The sequence below is a fragment of the Neodiprion virginianus genome, chromosome 2 (genome assembly GCF_021901495.1).
Source record: "Neodiprion virginianus isolate iyNeoVirg1 chromosome 2, iyNeoVirg1.1, whole genome shotgun sequence".
Classification (NCBI taxonomy): Eukaryota; Metazoa; Arthropoda; class Insecta; order Hymenoptera; family Diprionidae; genus Neodiprion; species Neodiprion virginianus.
This window is the reverse complement of record NC_060878.1, coordinates 8,096,427-8,114,537: the sequence shown is the minus strand read 5'-3', so window position 1 is coordinate 8,114,537 and position 18,111 is coordinate 8,096,427. Positions and strand designations below refer to the sequence as shown.

At 42.7% G+C, this 18,111-nt stretch overlaps 2 protein-coding genes across 2 annotated transcripts in view; both read right to left on the bottom strand.

The window, feature by feature from the left end:
- The window catches only part of LOC124297347 (BMP and activin membrane-bound inhibitor homolog), a 22,090-nt gene extending 15,957 nt beyond the window's left edge, over nucleotides 1-6,133 (bottom strand). Inside the window, exon 1 of the mRNA XM_046748271.1 lies at nucleotides 5,312-6,133. Coding sequence (XP_046604227.1) covers nucleotides 5,312-5,483 — 172 coding nt within the window. The 5' untranslated portion in view covers nucleotides 5,484-6,133. The remainder of the gene's footprint in view (nucleotides 1-5,311) is intronic.
- On the bottom strand, nucleotides 5,629-18,111 carry LOC124297348 (uncharacterized). Its single transcript, XM_046748272.1, has 5 exons — nucleotides 17,987-18,111; nucleotides 17,762-17,901; nucleotides 16,616-16,751; nucleotides 11,980-12,375; nucleotides 5,629-6,836 (listed from the first exon to the last, which is right to left on the bottom strand). The coding sequence occupies exons 2-5, from the start codon at nucleotides 17,835-17,837 to the stop codon at nucleotides 6,788-6,790; spliced, it is 657 nt and encodes a 218-aa protein (XP_046604228.1). The 5' UTR covers nucleotides 17,838-17,901; nucleotides 17,987-18,111; the 3' UTR covers nucleotides 5,629-6,787.

The window sequence follows — 18,111 nt, the reverse complement described above, 5'->3', positions numbered from 1 at the left end:
CATGGGGCATTTAGGCCCTTTTACGCGTGTGAGATACGTGGATGTGAAATTTGACCGCGGTTTACGCATTACAAATATCCTTGTATAGGAATGTTCATTAACGCCTTGGGCTTCCGGCTAACTTGTTCCAGATTCAAAACAAAATGCGAGCTCGAATTCTCTACGAATTATGTGACAATAACCGAGGATGCAACCGACATGAGAGATTGGAAGTCGTCACATAATCCGTACAGCATCGAAATCACATTTTGTTTCGGACTGCAAACAAGTTGGACGGAAGAGAAAAGCATTGATGAACATTACTGTACGTATTATCGTAAACCTATCAAGGTTTTTGAATACTTCGGCCCTCGGTCGATAAGACAGCATGGGATAAACGAACTCCCCTGTGGAGGAATATAACGCGATGATTCAGAATCGGTTCCGCCACTTCACCCTTCGGCAAACTCTCGAAAATACAAGGGACGTCTGTGCCATGCGGCAAGTGATGCATGCACTTAGCAGCTGTTGGCGCATCCACGCGTACGTACACTGCAAGTGCACCAACAGCGGCAGCAGTCAACGACGTGAGGAATAATCGCGGTACCTGCATTTCAACGAGGGAAAGAATTATACGGAGTTTCAGGGATACGTGAGTGCACGCAGAAGATGTGAATATAGGAGGAGGTGAGGTTAGACTTACAGAACGGCTGCAACCACCGCGCATCATCGTTGGATGTTGTGTGCATTTGAATTCAAAGCCGAACGTTCGAGCCGTTCAACGAATTCGACGTGTCTCGTTCGTTGCTTGCTTGCTGGCTTGTGTTTAGCCCGCGTCATATCGCATACCAAACATTAACGCTTTGAGCTTCTTCGAGGCTGCTGCTGCTGATGCACCGAGCTGCATATCGCGCCACGAATAACAAATATGTACAAATACCGGGCATGACAAACGGCCGAGAAACCGAACCCAGTCGGTATACTATACACTGCAGGTTTCTAGATTTATTCGAGACGAAAAGTACGAGACACCGTCGTCGATGAGATTACAGGCACATTCGAGCTGACCGCGCTTTCAGAAATCGCGGTCAAACCGCATTCGCAAAGCTTCGAATTGCATTCGGGTTATTTCCGCTCTGCAGTTATTCCGACAGTGCGATTACAAAAAGGTTTAATAAGAAAGGTAGAGGTAGGGCGAACCACGCTCCCCGTGTCCGTGTTAAAAACAGTTCGAGCTAAATTTATCTCGGGGGTTTGCTTTCGTGGAGCAGTATTATATCTACCTATATGTTAGACGACTGTACTACGTACGTCTAACTAACTAGTTTGCCTTACTTCCGAGCAAGCGTAATCCCCGCACCGCATTTAATTTCAACGCCCGTGACTCGAGTTTTCTTCAACCGCTGAGAGCTTCGTTTTTCGTCCTGCGAAATGCGATCCGCATACCTATAAGTGGCAAAAAATCGTGATTTCTATGTAAACCGCGCTGCCGTGTAATTTCATTATACCGTGAAACAAGTATGATGTGTATAGTCAAAAGCAGCTATTATAAAGCTCTTGGAAAGAGGCCACAGATTATACTCTTGCGTATACGCGTACATGTATTATATATCACGTGTATTCTACTTCGCAAGATACGGATATATAGATATATAGATTAAAGATAGAGCGAGAGAGAGAGAAAGAGAGATGGAGAGCTTTCCGATTTGTTAGAGGATTGTTTGTTTAAGTTTGTGAACGAGGGCCTCTCTATCTCTGCTTCAGGCAGCGTATATGTATACGCATATACAATACATACCCGTTAACAACATGCGAGAAAGATCCGTACGCGCGTGTGCATATTCTCACCGATCCTCCTGAAATTGTATATTTTTTTCCCTGTCAAATATTAATTTTTCGTTTTACCGTTTAGCAAAAAACTATATGTAAATGCCGTAGTGGCGCCCCGTTGTGCGCCGAGTTTACATCTCTCAGCCTCACACACGCAAGCGGACGTTAAACGTATACCTACTGTAAATGTTATTACACGTATACTTTACGCATATATACAAGACGACGTGGCCGTGCATATTCGCTTGAATTACCGCACCGTGTCTACTGTAAAGTATCATACTTATAACTCGACGATCCACCGTGTTGGGAGCGAGTTCGGTATAACGCATATGTATATTCTACACACACACACACACACACACATGCACATACACACGTTCATACATATGTACATGCCTAAATACACACCCGGAACACGGTCAGTGACGCATATGTATATTTGAACGGTGCACCGGGGCCTGTCGGGCCCATATGCGGGGCGCCAGGACTTCCGCGTTTGTCTCGAGGTTTCGTTTCGTTTCGTTTCGTTTCGTTTCGGTGCGGTTTGTCCGTCCATCCGGGTGCGCCGATATCTATCATCGCGTGTACCTACATCCGTCTAACTATGTATGTAGATGTGTATACGTTGTACTTGGGCAAAAGCGTGCGGTTCACGACACCGCGTGGTTTATAATTTTCGTGAGAGAGTGGATGTAAAGGCAGTGCAGCGGGACGGCGGGAAAACGGTTCCGAACAGGAAAGACCTCTCCCTCCCCCCTCCCCCTCCCCACCCGCCTTCTTCCTTCTCCTTCCTTCCTTCTTGGGGCACAACGTTTCGTACCGTCACGCATGCACGCGTTCGAACGCGCCAGGCGCCTAAAAGCCTCACCGACGTTGGATGACGAGGACGAGGACGAGGACGAGGAGGAGGCGACGTGTCCTGGGTGTCCGTCACATCCTCCTCCTCCTGCTCCTTTTATTTGTGATTGCATGCGACTCGGCGCCGGGGATTCGGCGGCGCCAGTCGTCGGCACACTTTCGACCGCATTGTGGATGTGATTTACGCATCATGCGTTAATCGTGATGATACACATGCGTGCTTGAAGGTACAGGATGTAGACAGGCGCGTGAGCTACGGTTTACTTACACCTTTACTCGTACCTGTAACGACGTGCCCCCGCATTATTAATCCAGTCGGAATTTACATTTGAGATTGCGATTTTTTCAAGCAATTATAATTTTCTTTATCTAATCGTCGGAGTACCAAATTCTGCGGTAACTTTAGCCGCCGTCTTGAATTTATGGGAGAATCTCTTTTTGTCAAATGACTCGGAACATTTTATTTTTTTTTTTTTTTCAAGTTTTTTACCAAAAATCATCGAAACGTAATGAACTTGTAGGAAATTTAATATTCTACAATTTTGGTTAGAAAGATTTTTTATTTAGTCTATGACAGATATTTCCGGAGTTGAATTATTAAATTCAAGATGGCGGCGAAAGCTTTCGCAGATTCCGATCGAAATTCTGGACTTAGACCGCGAACGATTGGAAGGAGAAAACAGTGTCATCGAAAACATTGCAGTTTCGGGTATTGTTTTTTGTTTTTTTTCTCGTTTTCTGTACATTCCAACCGATCGTGGGCTACATACCCATGACGAATCCGGGATTCGAAACACGCATCGTCTGCATGTATACGACGCGTGTATCGTTGCATTGTGCATACATATACATGGAGCATGCACAGGCGCTGATTGCAAGCCGAAAGGGTTTTTCCGTAAAATGAGACGGTCGACCTGACTCGTTAAATATGCGACTCGCCGCTCAGCGTGCCGCGAGCGTGATGCACGCGCTTTGCATCCTATGTGCATATGTGCGTGCGTGCGTGTGTGCGTGTGTGTGTGTGTGTGCGTGTGCGTGTGTGTGTGTAACGTACGTATATACTGTATAAGTACCGACGACTGCTGCGGAGGCCAGCACACCGCACAACAACCGCCTAACTGGCGCCCGCCGCATATTTTATCGTTCACGTGTATGTATGTATATATGATGTCTATATATGTATACATGTATAAATGTATATAGATATGTGTACATACATACGTACCGAAAGCGCATATATATATATGTGTGTGTGTGTGTGTGTGTGTGCGAGTGTACATATATAATTATGTAACGCAAGATCGGTCAATTTATAAGTTTGTATTCATGTATCGTACCTAGTTACACCGCGTGTGAAATTAATTTTATATACAGCAGGGGTAATTATTATGAAAAAAATCACGGGACTTGGATACCTACGTTGTATTAAACAGCACATGTACAGTAGGTACGAGGGATATTTATACGTACCCTATATCTATATATCTACGTGCGTATCTGTGGCGCCGATGTTTCGACGCGCTACGCGCATATCTACGGCCGCATTATTGCATTACGCGTATGGTATACCACGTATTATAGATACATACATGCACGGGTGTATGTATCATTATTCACAAGAGTTAATATACGGGAGAGAACCGCTAGTCGTATGGCATGTATAGATGATGCTTATATATATCGTACACACCTTGAGGCGAGATCTCGGATATTGGTTTCGGAGATCTGCACCAGCCATGTACGTACATCTGTGCGTTTAAATACGTGTGCGCATACATATGTCATTCGATTATTATACAATATTGTGTAGACCTGTATTATATGTACGGGTTTAACGCTATTGTCATTTGAGTAGTTATATTATACGCGTATTGCATACCTGGGTATACACGTGTATGTTCACGAACCGCTGTTGAAACCGATCTTTATATCACGCATATAACGCGACACCTTCGGTTATTACGTATATTATACCTGTATCTAGGCGTATAAAGATCAAGAAACGAAAAGAGCAAGAAACAAAATATATATATATATATATATATATATATATATATAAAAACGCAATAATTGTTTTTTAAATAAACTACGGCGAAACACGTCTGTGTTATAATCTATATGGTGTAATAAAAACAAGTTTCGAAATTTATCACGTGCACGCCGGTGTTCAAGTCGTGTGATCAATTTTTGTGAAATAGTTAACGCGTCGCCCTTGGATCACGGCGTGCATTTGATGCATATTACTTGCACACGCGTTTATTATATACCTGTAGTACAGTCATAGAACCGTGTGTTACAACTTTTTGAAACACGTCACACGTATGCTGTATGATTTCATTCGGTTTCAGGAGCGCTATCTTAACCCTATAAGAACGGTGACGGGGGCGATGGGGGTTGAATAATACCCCGCGTGAATTTAAATTTCCCGCCTTAGGACAACGGCTCACGTTTTCGACCCGAGGACATCGACCATAATTAAATTTTTTCGAACTTACGAAAAATGTTTTTTGGCTCACGTGATTCTTTATTGAAGAAAAAAAACGATGAAAATGAGACCCTATAGAATTCTTCACGTTTTTTCACCCCTCCGTTACAGTTCTAGGGTTAAGGGTGAAATTTGTTATCACAGGGGGATATTTACCTTTGTTATCATTGAATTTGTTGTTGTCATTGCTGTTGTTGTTGTTGGTTATTCTCCTCTCCTCGTCCGCCAGCATCCCATTGTCGTCATACTCCAAATTGACGGAGGCGCCCGCCGTCGCGACGCTGAGGGTCGTTATCGTTGCGAAAGTTATCAATTCCCGTGGCAGCATTTTGCTTCAGCTTGATATGTACGTTTGTATCTATATACCTCTGTATGTACACGTTGTATCACCCGCTGAGCGAGTAAACACTTTCACGACTCGGTCCAGAGTTGGTTGATTTTTCGTCAATTATTATACGTACAACAAGTATAATTTTTCTCTTTCCCCCCCCCCGTGTTAAACGATTATTTTAATCGATATTATCTATCGCAGGTTTATCGATACGTTTACACTGTGGATAAATCAGGTAACACGAATAATTTTAACCAATTATTTGCCGCAGGTACGAATCGTACAACCGCGTCAATTTCATTCGACTCTCGTTTAATTTTCGTTCAAAGAAACAACGTCGAATTCATATTACGCACACCCCGCGCACCGAAATCACAGAACAATGTACCGAACGGTAATATCAAAGAAAACATTAATTCTCCTCAAAGGGTGTTCGGAGAGTAATAGTTTAAAAATAATATCGTTTTTCACAAAATTTACTTTCGACCGAGGTAAAAGACTCGATCAAATCTCGTTAAATTAAACCGGCGTGCACTTCGAGCGGCATCGAAATACGTTTAAAGTGCACGTACGAGCGAGTCTCGGAGGTACGGCACTGAACCGACTTTGCGAGAGGAAGAACTCGGCCGATCGTAGCCGGCGAAGAACGCTCTCTGATAGTTTTTAAACTACGGCGGCCCTCGCCGAGGCGTTCCGGTCAGGAGGCTCGTTTGTGTGGGTGAGAAACCGGCGTCCGTACGAGCCGAGCTTTCGCCGTGTTCGTCGGCTAAGTAGGGCTGCATAGAAGGGGAAAATCCGGAGGTGGGGGACCGAGTGGCGCCTCGGGCCAGACCAGACCAGCCAGACGCCGGGCGTCGCAACGCGCCCTCGTCGACGTCGCCGTCGGCGTCGGTCCCGGCTTCGCTCCGTTTTACTCCCGCCACGTTGCGTCGCTGCATGTGCTCGCCGGCCGTTCCTTGTCTGCACCCACCCTCCTCTTCCTCCTCCTCATCCTTTGCCTCACCGACCTTTTCACCCGCTGTTTGACTCACCGTCATCGGCCACATGATACTTACACCCATTGTGATCAGCTGCGAACTGGAACCGAGCTCCGGCGCCGAGGGTTTTTGCCCTTGTGCTTCTCGCTTCCCGATCGCCGACACACGTACGTTCGTTTCACGTCGATATTCCCACTCGCTTCCTGATCTCTTTGATCATCTCTCTACCCTTCGACGTAGAGATGCACCGGATAATTCGCGTACTTTTCCGAGATATAATATTTATACCGCGTGGCGACAGCGGCGACGCGACCAACGATGGTATCAGTTGACATTTTGGCTCGATGCCGGGTACGGATTAGATCGTAGAAATCTGTAAGGAGGAGAAACAGGATTAAATTTTTATTCGATTTTAATGATTGTATGTTATGTCATGCGTTGGTTGTTTGTTTCTTTATAAAAAAAAAAAAAAAATCTTCGCTCTTTTGCCCACGGCATTTTTTTTCCTGTTATTGTTTAGTCTCTTTTGTAATTTACAACGTGTGTCTGCATGTCTGTTACATAGCTATACCTAACGTACACTTGACATCGCGTAGTAACCGAATATGTTTCGTAAACACTCGGGAGTCGGGCAAATCTGTAAAGCACATAAGAGACGACACTCTGTTTTTATTATACACGCCGTATATGTGTACATTTATGTATATACGTATGTAAGCGGGCACCAAGGAAAAAGAAGGAGCGACTACGGTAATAATGAAGGGAGAAGAACAACAGATTAAAAGAACAGAACAGAACAAAATAAAAAAAAAAAAAGAAAGAAAGAAAGGGAAACCGGTACGTTTACTCAAAGCTAAGAATTTATTTTCCCCCAGATCCTTTTAGCCGGGAATGAAAATTAGGAGACAATTAGCGTTGCGTTTGTCGATATACATATATATATATAATATATATGTGTATATATATATATATATATATATATATATATATATATATATATATATATATATATATATATATATATATTCTTTGAAAGGCTACTGCGGTGATCCCGATCCATCATCAAAAACCGATTAGATTAGAAACCCGGTCCATTATACCGTACACGAAAAAATAATAAAAACCTGCAGCACGCCTAACTTGCAACTGATATAAAGATCACGTCGCGGACGGATTTTGAAAATAATAATAATTTATTTTTTATTTTCATATAATCCAAACTCCATGCACACGTTGAACTGGTGCAATATGCGTTTATTTTTTACACATATTCAGAATGATCGATACACTGCATTCGTATCAGCGTTCTTGTTGCACAGCCTTATTGACAGCTTGTACCGTCGGTGGGGCCTTGGGGGGGGAGGGGAAGACGAACAAAGGAGCACAGTGAGGAGAAGAGAAGAGAAGAATGTAAAAAACGTTGCGCTCACTGCACAGCAGCACTGCACTGTGAAGTTCGAGACGGCGAAGTGCACACGGCGCCGTTCAGCGAGTGGAAAGTTGCTTGAGAAATTCTTCTCGCTAATAGCTTAGAATGTAATCATGAAAAGTGATTACACATTATGTATAACCGTCGGTCAGGAACTCGAACCTGATTTTATACCTCGGCTCTAACCCGCTGGTAAGTACAGAAGCTGGATAACAGAAGGAAGGAAAAGAAGGAAGGGAGCTACATGATGTGGATGGGCATGGGCAGGGACTAATGGGTCCCCCTGCAATAATTCGAAGCGACAGTAAGATGAAATAAGAGAAAAACTGTGCGGTTCATGCATCAGCGAAGGCTTGTTGCATGGCAGAAAAATGAGAAAATGAGAAAATGAGAAAATGAGGAGGTATATAAACGCGAGGTCCAGCCTTGGGCGAGCCGTTCCTTCGGTCGCTGGAAGAAGGGCGAGGAGGGTGGGGGTGGGGGGGAGGGCAGGGCCTCATCCTCCGTAGAGATATTCCGTACTCGGAAACCCACTTAGCGTTCGGGGGGCCTTTTCAAGATTAGAGAGTAAAAGACCGACGCGACATGCCGGGGTCTGGTGGGGTCTCTCTTTCGTGGGTTTCTGGGCCCTACTATTGAGGGGGAGGGGGAGGGGTGGGGGGGGAGGCCCAATGTAACCGGGATGCTGCGATATCCATCCTGCGGGCGAAAGTTGCGCGACGCCGCAGGTATAACGGGAGGACCTGCTGCACCGTCCTTTCGTTCGTTAATGTCCCTCTCTGTATACCTGTAATAATAGTGACCGGAGTGCAGACGGGGATCTATTACGCGTGTGGACCATGATAGATATTTTCGAGCTGCCGGGAATTCGTCCGACGGGTTGGAGGAGGGCGAGGAAGGAGACGAGGCGTTGATAAGGGAACGCGTTCGACTAAAAGAGAAAGAGGAATTGGATGCCGAGGGAAAATGGAGGCCGAGATAGCCGGACGACCGAGCTGATAGTGGAAGACCGGAACGGACAAAGTCTGACGACCATCGTGCGTGTACGTATACCTATAACGTGGATGTGTATGGCGCAGCAGACGACGTTGTCGATTCCCTTGTTTTTAACCTCCATAAGTAACCCTCTAATCGCTGACGACTCTGCACGAACAGACAAATGTACTTTGATCCTTTTCACCGCGATAGGCTACGTCCACCTAAGTTTGAAATATTTCAAAGTAGCAGGAGGCAGCTTTTAGCTCTTGCCTCTGGCCACTTATTGCATGCTATTGGGATTCGGTCGCTTGGTAATGCGTCATCTGGTGGAAAAAAATCAAACTAATGCAACCAGGCTGACAGATGAACGTTGACCGTGTTTTTTTCGCGTCTGGATGGTATGAGAACAGGTATATCATTCATTAAGTTTCATTAATTTATGTGACATGAGTGATTTAAACCACCAAGAATTACGATTTGCCTCGATTAAAATTAAAAACTTAGGTTATGTGGCGATAAAATGACGCCGACAACAAGACTCTGACGTCACGAGGACATTTTCCAATACTAACGTGGTTACGCAGGTGATCGCGAAAACCAGACACGGTTTTCTAGTTTCTGTCCAATCACGGTTAACATGAATAATGCATAAAAATACCGTTCGCGTATGCAGCTGCTTTCTTTTTTCGCATCTCGGAAAATTGCCAATTGTCGTACTATATCCTCTTTGAGCATCGAGAATCGCTGATGAGCTTGCAGCTATGGGATGAAAATCAAGGATCACGAAGAAACGAAACATCGAGTCCAAGCACTGCAGCAGGGTGCTTCAAGTTTACAGACGCTCTTCTCGGCTCTTGAAAGTCTCGAGCAGTTTCAAGAGTCAAATACGAGACGGGGTGAAGTGTTACGCCTGAGCCCTCGCTCGCCATAAGCGTCATCTTGAAGTGCTTCTATAATAATTCTTTTTTCCTTTTGTACTTTCCCTGTTTTTTCGCTTTTTTTTCTTCTTCTTCAAAAGCTTCAATCGCTCTCGAGTATATCTCTCGGTCTCGCCAGCTACTTCGTACGTATAATCAAACTACCGCTTGAGTACCATGGCGGAATGAAGAGCATGAGTGACGAGACGTTGTTGCTTGTCCTCGTTTGTCCAAATATTCCAAGCCGTACAACGTGAAACATCCAGTCGCGATTGCATTCGATTTGGACACGTTGTGACGACACCGAAATTCATACATATATGCGAGTTTTTACGCCAATAATTGTAGTCCATCCCGATGGCTCTCATTATAATTTCGCTCTTTTATTTAAAGTCTCGCGAGTTATAATTCATGTCTCGTTAAGATCCGGCCTGAAGATTCGTGTAATTAATAATGGGGGGGTTTTACTCCCTGTCTGCAGGCTAACGTGTAAAATAAGTTACCGGTTTATATTCGAATGAGGCATTATCTCCGGTCGTTGAAATGCAAATGTCGATAAATCACACGAAATACGTATATACCACACGCGTAAAAAATCCCACTGCAATTAAGAACATTCGTGTATGCGTGTCTCCGTGCGTATGTGTGATATCTGTATTCCCGTATAACGCTGACAATAAACCAATGTAACGAATACAGCCGCAACGCGGCGTGGCAACAAGTGAAAATATAACAATACAGCATGACGGATTACGCAAGATATTTATGAGACGGTCGTATGAGAATCGGTGTAAGGTACTTATGTATCGCGTACGTATTCTCTTGCAGAGTTTATAATACGCTACCGGTTTTGTTTTCACTCCAGAGAGGATGCTCGACGTCGAGAAGATAATTTATTTAGACACATCGTACCGGGAGAAATTGAAATATGCCTTCTTTGTGCCTCATTTGACGGATGCACGCGATGTCCGTGTACACGTATAAGTGCAAACCGCATCGTGGACAAAGCCAACATGAAGCGGGTCCATAGAGCTACTTCTATAATGCTTATTATAGTGTAAGGTTTTACCGAGCTTCAAGTGAAATTGCCTGTACCGAGGGAGTTTTTTTTTTTTACAGTTTAGACTTACAGTCACCCCTTAGCATGGTTTCTAATTCTTATAACAATACGTCAAGGTTCGCAGCTCGAATGAAAACCTTCGAAAATTTCCTTATACGGTTGAAAGAATAACGCGATATCAGAATTCTGTGATCTTTGTCGATTTTTCATGTCGCTGACAAATCCTGCTAAGAAGAAACTAATCGATCAAAGTGACTAGAATTTATTGTAAAGAAATAAATACGATCGTGATTCGGATCGTTATTATAGTTATACGAGGAGCCGGTACCGAGCTATAATGGATCTTTTATTTGAGCAGGCAAACGAGTCTCCGAGTTTTGTAACCTTCCTTTTTTCAGACCGCGAGGCTCTCGGCATGGCAAGCCACGAAGCGTAAGAGCCGCGGTCGTTGTCTTACAATAATAGAAAGTGACAAGAAACAATTGCAGACGACTGCGGAAAACGAGTATAAACTATATAAAGTCAGCGATAAAACGTCAGGCTGTACATTATACGTAACGGTATAATGGCGATAATGGATTGTTCTACGTTTTTACTTCCTCGTATACCCAGGAAATTGCAGTCAGGTTCAAAGTGGGCGTTTCAAAACCGGATCCTCCCATAACCTTTCCGTAGTCTCTATATCATGCGAAAGAACGAAAATTACAATTTTGACATTATTATTATACAATTTGCGGTATAGTCAACCGATGCTTAACACTGTTGTATTCCATTTACAAAACGCTCGAAATCGAAACATTTTTATTTGTAAACGCGCTCAAAGTTAAATCACACGCACGTGTTTCTCGCGTGAAAAGAAAGCTTTTGATCCAAATTCGAAGCAATTCGAACAAATATTTACGGAGATATAGGACTGAATACTGCTAAATATGACGAAATTCGACTGGTACTAAAATTGTTTATCTCGATAAAAAAACTACGAAAGTACGTACATGTTAGTGTTTTAGGAATATCTCATAGAGGTAGTATCATTCCCGCGTCCTATTTTCAATTTATTTTTTCTCTACTTCGTGGCAAAATAATGCCCGTTAGTTTACCAAGGTCGAGAAAAAATGTTTGCAAGAAGACGTACCTGGTGATGACGTAACAGGCAGCGAGAACCGAGATGAGGGCGGCCAAAGCGAGAATAAGGGCTGCCACGTGGAGGGGTTTGACCTGCCGAAGGGTCAAGGAATTCAGACCGCTGCCGTCGCCGGTAAATGCCGAAGAGTCGAGGAGTTTCTTATCGCGATAGCGATCCGGGGGGTCCGAGGATTTGCCTTGAGAGTCCCCGCTGCTGACGACGGGATCGCGGTTCTGGGTTGACAAGGGCCGACGGTGATCCTGCAACAGAGGGTCGAGGGCACCGCGGTTGCAGTAGTCGTGGGAGTCGCAGCATCTCAAATGCGGCAGTCGAACCCGGTGCTGGTAACCGGTCGAAGTGTCCTCGGACCTGGGAGGATTCTCGCACAGAAGTGGCGTCGCGTCTCTGTCGAGAATCGGGGAGAGTCATACTTTAATTATTGCAGAAATCAATTTTTAGTCACGGTTACTATACACGCTGCACAGTCATTGTTATCTATTTTCATCTTTTACCATAATCGAAAACAACTATGCTGAAAATATAATATATAAACTGATAAAGTGCAGTCAACCAACCAAACAGATTCAATGTTTCGGTAACCAAAGAATATAGTAACAACTATATTCTCACTAAATATAAGTTACTCGAGTCTCGGTAGTTTTTTTTTTTGTTTTTGTAATTCCAACAATTTTTCAATTTACCAGAAACTTCTAGTAAGTATAACAAATGAAATTTTCTACAGTGCAGCAACGCTTGAGATTCCTTCTTTCTCTTTTCAATTACTCTTTCCCTCTCATCTTGATTGAAATTTTTGTTTTTCTTTCGTTTAAAATTAGCTCAAATCCTGTGACAGAGTTTACGCAATGTGCAGGCGGTTAACAGTTGGACACTTTATAGGCATTACGGTTTCTCCGTCCAGTCAAAGAAGCCGCTATTGAAGCTGTAACATGTACATACATTATACATAACCGTTTACTTATACGTAATATCTGTCTCTGAATGTTTTCTAATATCTTTTTTTCTTCTTCTTCTTCAAACAGTATTCGAGGAACAAGATGATTATCTCTCACCGCTGGTTGCAACTTTTTATTTTAATTTCCTTTTCTACTTTTTTCTTCGCATATGGTTGGCTTGATTTGAATGCCGACGTGTCAATCGCGCGAGTTCACATCTATAATACGTATGTATAAGCGTAAGGCGTAACACAAAATTCATACAGCTACTCTACGAGAGTAAAATACTCGGTACATATTTGGGTATAGGGATTTTTACTCAAGTTTGATCATCAAAATCTCGTCGCATTCCGATTAAATACGACGCCCTGGGCTATCGGCGGACAGAGTAATCGCTGACTCGAACGGGATTCGTCTCCGTTTTACCCGTCTTTTTATACCTCTGGCGCTTCGTGTAATATGTACCGCATGCTGTGTTTGTACTTCATACAGTATTTTCTGTTAAACCTAGAGTATGCATATGATAATTTCACATAAAATGTGAAAGAAACCACTTTGAAAAACGAACAAACCAAACAAACGAAGAATTTACCACCGCACGAAACAGTCTGCAGAACATTGAATATATACATATATATATATATATATATATATATCTATACATATTGCACAATGAATCACACATTGAATTTGCATCCAAATACTTTTCGTACGTTAAATAACCTACGTATTAAGTACATTCCCGTCTAAAAAAATAAAAACAAAACTATTCTCGCCATTCTTTATACACACCTCCGGCACTGTAAGAACGATTTTTGGTCGTCTGCAGGTATTTCAGTATCGGTATAATCACCGAGGAAAAGAGATTGCAGTTCTGGCCTGCGGGAGGAGATAACTCGAGTAACGAGCATGCACGTCCAGTAAAAGTATGCCCATTAGGTGCATACGTGTTCATGTGTGTATATAAATACAAACACGGGTGTACGTACCTGCGGCACAAAGCCATGGTCATATCGGGTGAATACACGCGCATTGTACAATGCATGCAGAATTAGCTAGGCGCAGGATATTTGCTGCACAATTCTCCGTCGGCGGTGAATCGTCTGCGCGATGCACCGTCGGTCATGCAATTGTGCAGTGAGTGCAATGAGTAGGTATATACGCATGTGTTACGCAGTCGAGGATCGACATCAACGGGGATGATTTACAACTGTGAAAGATTTATTATAAATGCGAAAACTCGGAATTAATTTTTCTCGGAGCACATGTGCGCACGTCGTTTTATACCAGTTAATTTTTACCATACCCATTATTATCCCAGCAGGAGATAGCGTGATTTTATGGTATGTATACGGTACGGGATCACGTTAATGTTATCCATATATGATCGTATACGAATTTTAATCGTAACGCGAATAATGCACCGATTCATCCGCTAATTAAATGAATATCATTTCCACGTTGTACGGTATTACATAGGCATACGTATAATGATATATCGCGCAAAGATATACGTACATTGACGGTGCAATCCGTTTTATACGTTGCATTCGTGCGTGATATATGATGGGAAAAAGAAACGGAAATTAAAAAAAGGCACGCGGTACATAGATATGCGATGCGAGAAGTGAGGAAGAGATGCGTATGTGTCGGTATTACGCATACCATATTTCGAAAATAAAATATCTCGCTCGAGACATCAATTACTCTGGAGAACGAGGGGTTTTCAATTCTCGGTACGAGACGCTCACGCATTATATACAACACATGCATATTCCTCGGCCAGGCAATATCTCACGATTGACTTATCCGAATGTCACTTTCCGAACATGCTGCTCGCCGTCTGGACTAATTATGTCTAACGGTTGTATTAACCAGTATTATTTCTCCGTTGTACACGCGTATTGTAATTAAAGCTTTAATTTCATTGCCGGCTTTTTATGATTCATCTAGTCGTTCGGCATAGCTGTTTCATTTTTTTTTTCTTTTTCATGTCTATAATTTTTACGCTTCTCTACTTCGATGAAAAATTTTCTTATATAGCTGGGAGATACTTGTCAATTTCTTGATCATGTGTAACGGATAAATTTTTAAAGCAATGTTTATCGCTGTACATTATTATGCAGATGAAACGCTGTTACATAATTTCACTTCAGTCATTACCTTGTACGGTTTTGGAACATCAGGTGACGCGATAATCCATAATTCGTCTCTTTTGATCGGATTATTTCTTTTAGAATATTATATGGAAATTATTATTATTATTATTATTATTATTATTATTATTATTATTATTATTATTATTATTATTATTATATCACTTAATATTGAAGGAGTGTAGCCAGTATTTTCTTCAGTATTGGCCGCTTCAAGACGTATTACTTTTTCCGGGAAAAACTTGAACGCAGGCGTTCGCTATAATAGTTTTAAGTGTCATGGGCGTAAGTGTAAGGAAACTGTAGCAATACTCGCGCTTCGGTATATTGTCGAGCTGTTATAAAAAGTCAGTGAAACAAATTGGTATCTAGTGGTAAAGTGAAACAACGTTAGAGGAATATAAGCAGATATTGAGGAAACGGGAACGAACCGTCGTTAAGTGCAATGGAATTCAGGGGCTTTATACAGAATCGCAATTTCAATTAGGCAGATAATTATTCGAGTTGGCAGAGCGCGTTGCGGAATAAAGTGACGGTTTGATGCTTGCATTTCTTAATTACACGTACTGCAGTATACACGCACAGTGTGCGGTGTATATTATTTTCTACGATAAGCCAGCAGAGTCAGTGCACGTCTTGTTTCACCGTTTGGAGAAACTGTTTATAATCAAACGGCTAGAAACTTCACGTATTCACTATCTATGTATTTACTGTTAAACCAGGCGGTAAATACTTAAGGAACCTCGCTAAACTTGGTGCGGAGAATCATGCGTGTGTAAATTATGCCGCATGTTTTTTGCCATGGAAGAAAGAAGCAGAAAAGAAAAAAAAAATTGATACCTTGCGTCTTATTTATACGCGCACATCCAACAATTATCAAGTGAATCGAGAACTAAGGCGTAGTAGACAATTAGGCAGAGCTTTGCGAGTATCCAGGTTCCGGCTTCTTGTGCGTGATTGAGTTCAGTGAACTCCGTAATTAACGAAAACATGCTGTACGTCTTATGCTGTGGTCGGCAAGTTTACAACCACAATTCATGCGCCCCGCGCTCATCAAGCGATTGTTAATTTTTTAATCCCCATTATCGCGTTGCAACAAGTATCATGCATGATCACCGAGAAAAACTCGTCTTCAAATTCCAGCGAGAAATATCGCAGAGGTTTAAGAAATCCAGTTGGGTGGTCAGTCCTGTAATTATCGCTGGTATGTAGGATTATTTTAAGGATTATTCTGAGAACCTTCTCACGATATGCCCGAAGTTATCGACCAAATCGAATTTATCGTTCTTCGGTTATGCGCGGAGTTCAAATATTCGAAATTGAGATTTTCCCGCGCTAACTAGGACGAAAATCCCGTCAATCCTTAAACGCCGCCCTTAGCGTTGACTGCAATCGCGTGTACACGCGAGCGTGGCGCGCTGCCTGGCGCTAGGAGCAAAGGGCACGAAAATTGTGGGCTGCCGGGAAAGAGCGGGTCAATTTGAAAACATGGGTTATTCATGCAGGAGGGGATTGATCGGAATTAACATTACGTACTCGGTGCAGCCGCGAGTTGTCGTATTTCCTTGTCCCTCGTCTGTGAGGATGAGCTCCGTGTAACAGGCGAAACGCGTACCACAGGTGTCCTTCCCGGTTTCAATGCACGTCTTGGTTGTGCACACGCATTTCCTGCCTGAAACATGCGGGTGCTTTATTGCTTTCGGTATCGCCAAGTCTGCTGCCTTACGCTCTCACAACTGGGGGTTCCGTTATCCGCGGGAACAACCTGGCCCACTGTTATACGCCGAGGATTGCACATTATTACGCACGCACACTAACGCGTTATTCTATTCTGGACGCGGGAAAACTATTCTTGAATCAATCGATGCATCCACTACTCGCCGTCTCCCACGCTATTGGATAGAGGATAGAGGAACTTTGCCAATTCCGCGGTGTCATTGACGCATTTCCTTTTATATATTTATCAAAAAAACACAGAGAAAATTTTACTCGTGGTATAGATCGTCTCAGATATCCCGAAATACCGATAATTGGGTTTGACTAATGTAAATGACTTTTAAAAATCTTTAGAAACGTAGTTAATAGGCAATTAAGATGATTGTTTGTTCGTGCGATGTACTACAGTTGTTTGCACTGTAATTTTACGAACTTTTACTTTTTGTGTAATTCGGTAACTACATATTCTAAACGAAAGCCCAACTCTTCGCAAAAGCTAAGTCATTTACAATTTGTTTACATTGACTTACGGATTATAGTAGAAACGTTAAAGAAGTGTCACAAAAAATCATTTCGTTTAGAAGATGTAACGTAACGATGTAATGGAATTGATTCAAGTGTTGTAAAATTTGAACCGTAGAATCAACATTTAATTGATAAAATATGTAGGCAAAATTTTAATTTTTCTTCTTCAAATTTCGGTATCTTTTCCAACCGATGGACTATCCGTATCTACGTGATTGAAGTGACAATCAAAAGACCGGAAACACTTGAAAAGATACGATTCGAAGCGTGGGATTAAGTGGCCTTTGAAAGCCTAAAGTGGGCCTGATAGCGCCTAAGTTTTGTTACGCGTTGTGTCTACACGGTAATAATGCAAAACGAAATAAACAAAAAAAAAAAAAAGGAGAGGTCACGTGATAGAAGGTGCGTATGATAATAAGAGGAATAATTGATGAGCCTTACCATGTACGGAGAGCAATTTAATTGTTATTGAGATGACGATTGTTGCCGCTAGTCGCACGCCTCCCAGTCTCGCCATGTCGGTGTAATTACAGTACGGTGTTTAATTAGCCGGTTAAAACGTGCCGCATGTTCGCGTACGCCTATAATAATACCTATATATAACGTACTCGCGATAGATATGCAAATGATACATATTTTTTTCCCCGAAAGAAACTCCGTACTGACCGAGGAATATTCGTCTTGCAATTAGACTTAAGTATCGGATGAATCCCGTCGAAGACGTGGAGTCAGGAACCTCGCCGTCTTCTCGTCGACGCGGACGACCTCGTGACACGAAAGTTTCCTCCAAA

Excerpts from the sequence above, each read along its gene's own strand:
- LOC124297348 (XM_046748272.1), bottom strand. The coding sequence starts at position 17,837 with ATGGCGAGACTGGGAGGCGTGCGACTAGCGGCAACAATCGTCATCTCA. Across the intron at positions 16,752-17,761 it reads TAAATTGCTCTCCGTACATG|GCAGGAAATGCGTGTGCACA; the intron begins GTAAGGCTCATC and ends CGCATGTTTCAG. Across the intron at positions 12,376-16,615 it reads ACAACTCGCGGCTGCACCGA|AGACGCGACGCCACTTCTGT; the intron begins GTACGTAATGTT and ends GATTCTCGACAG.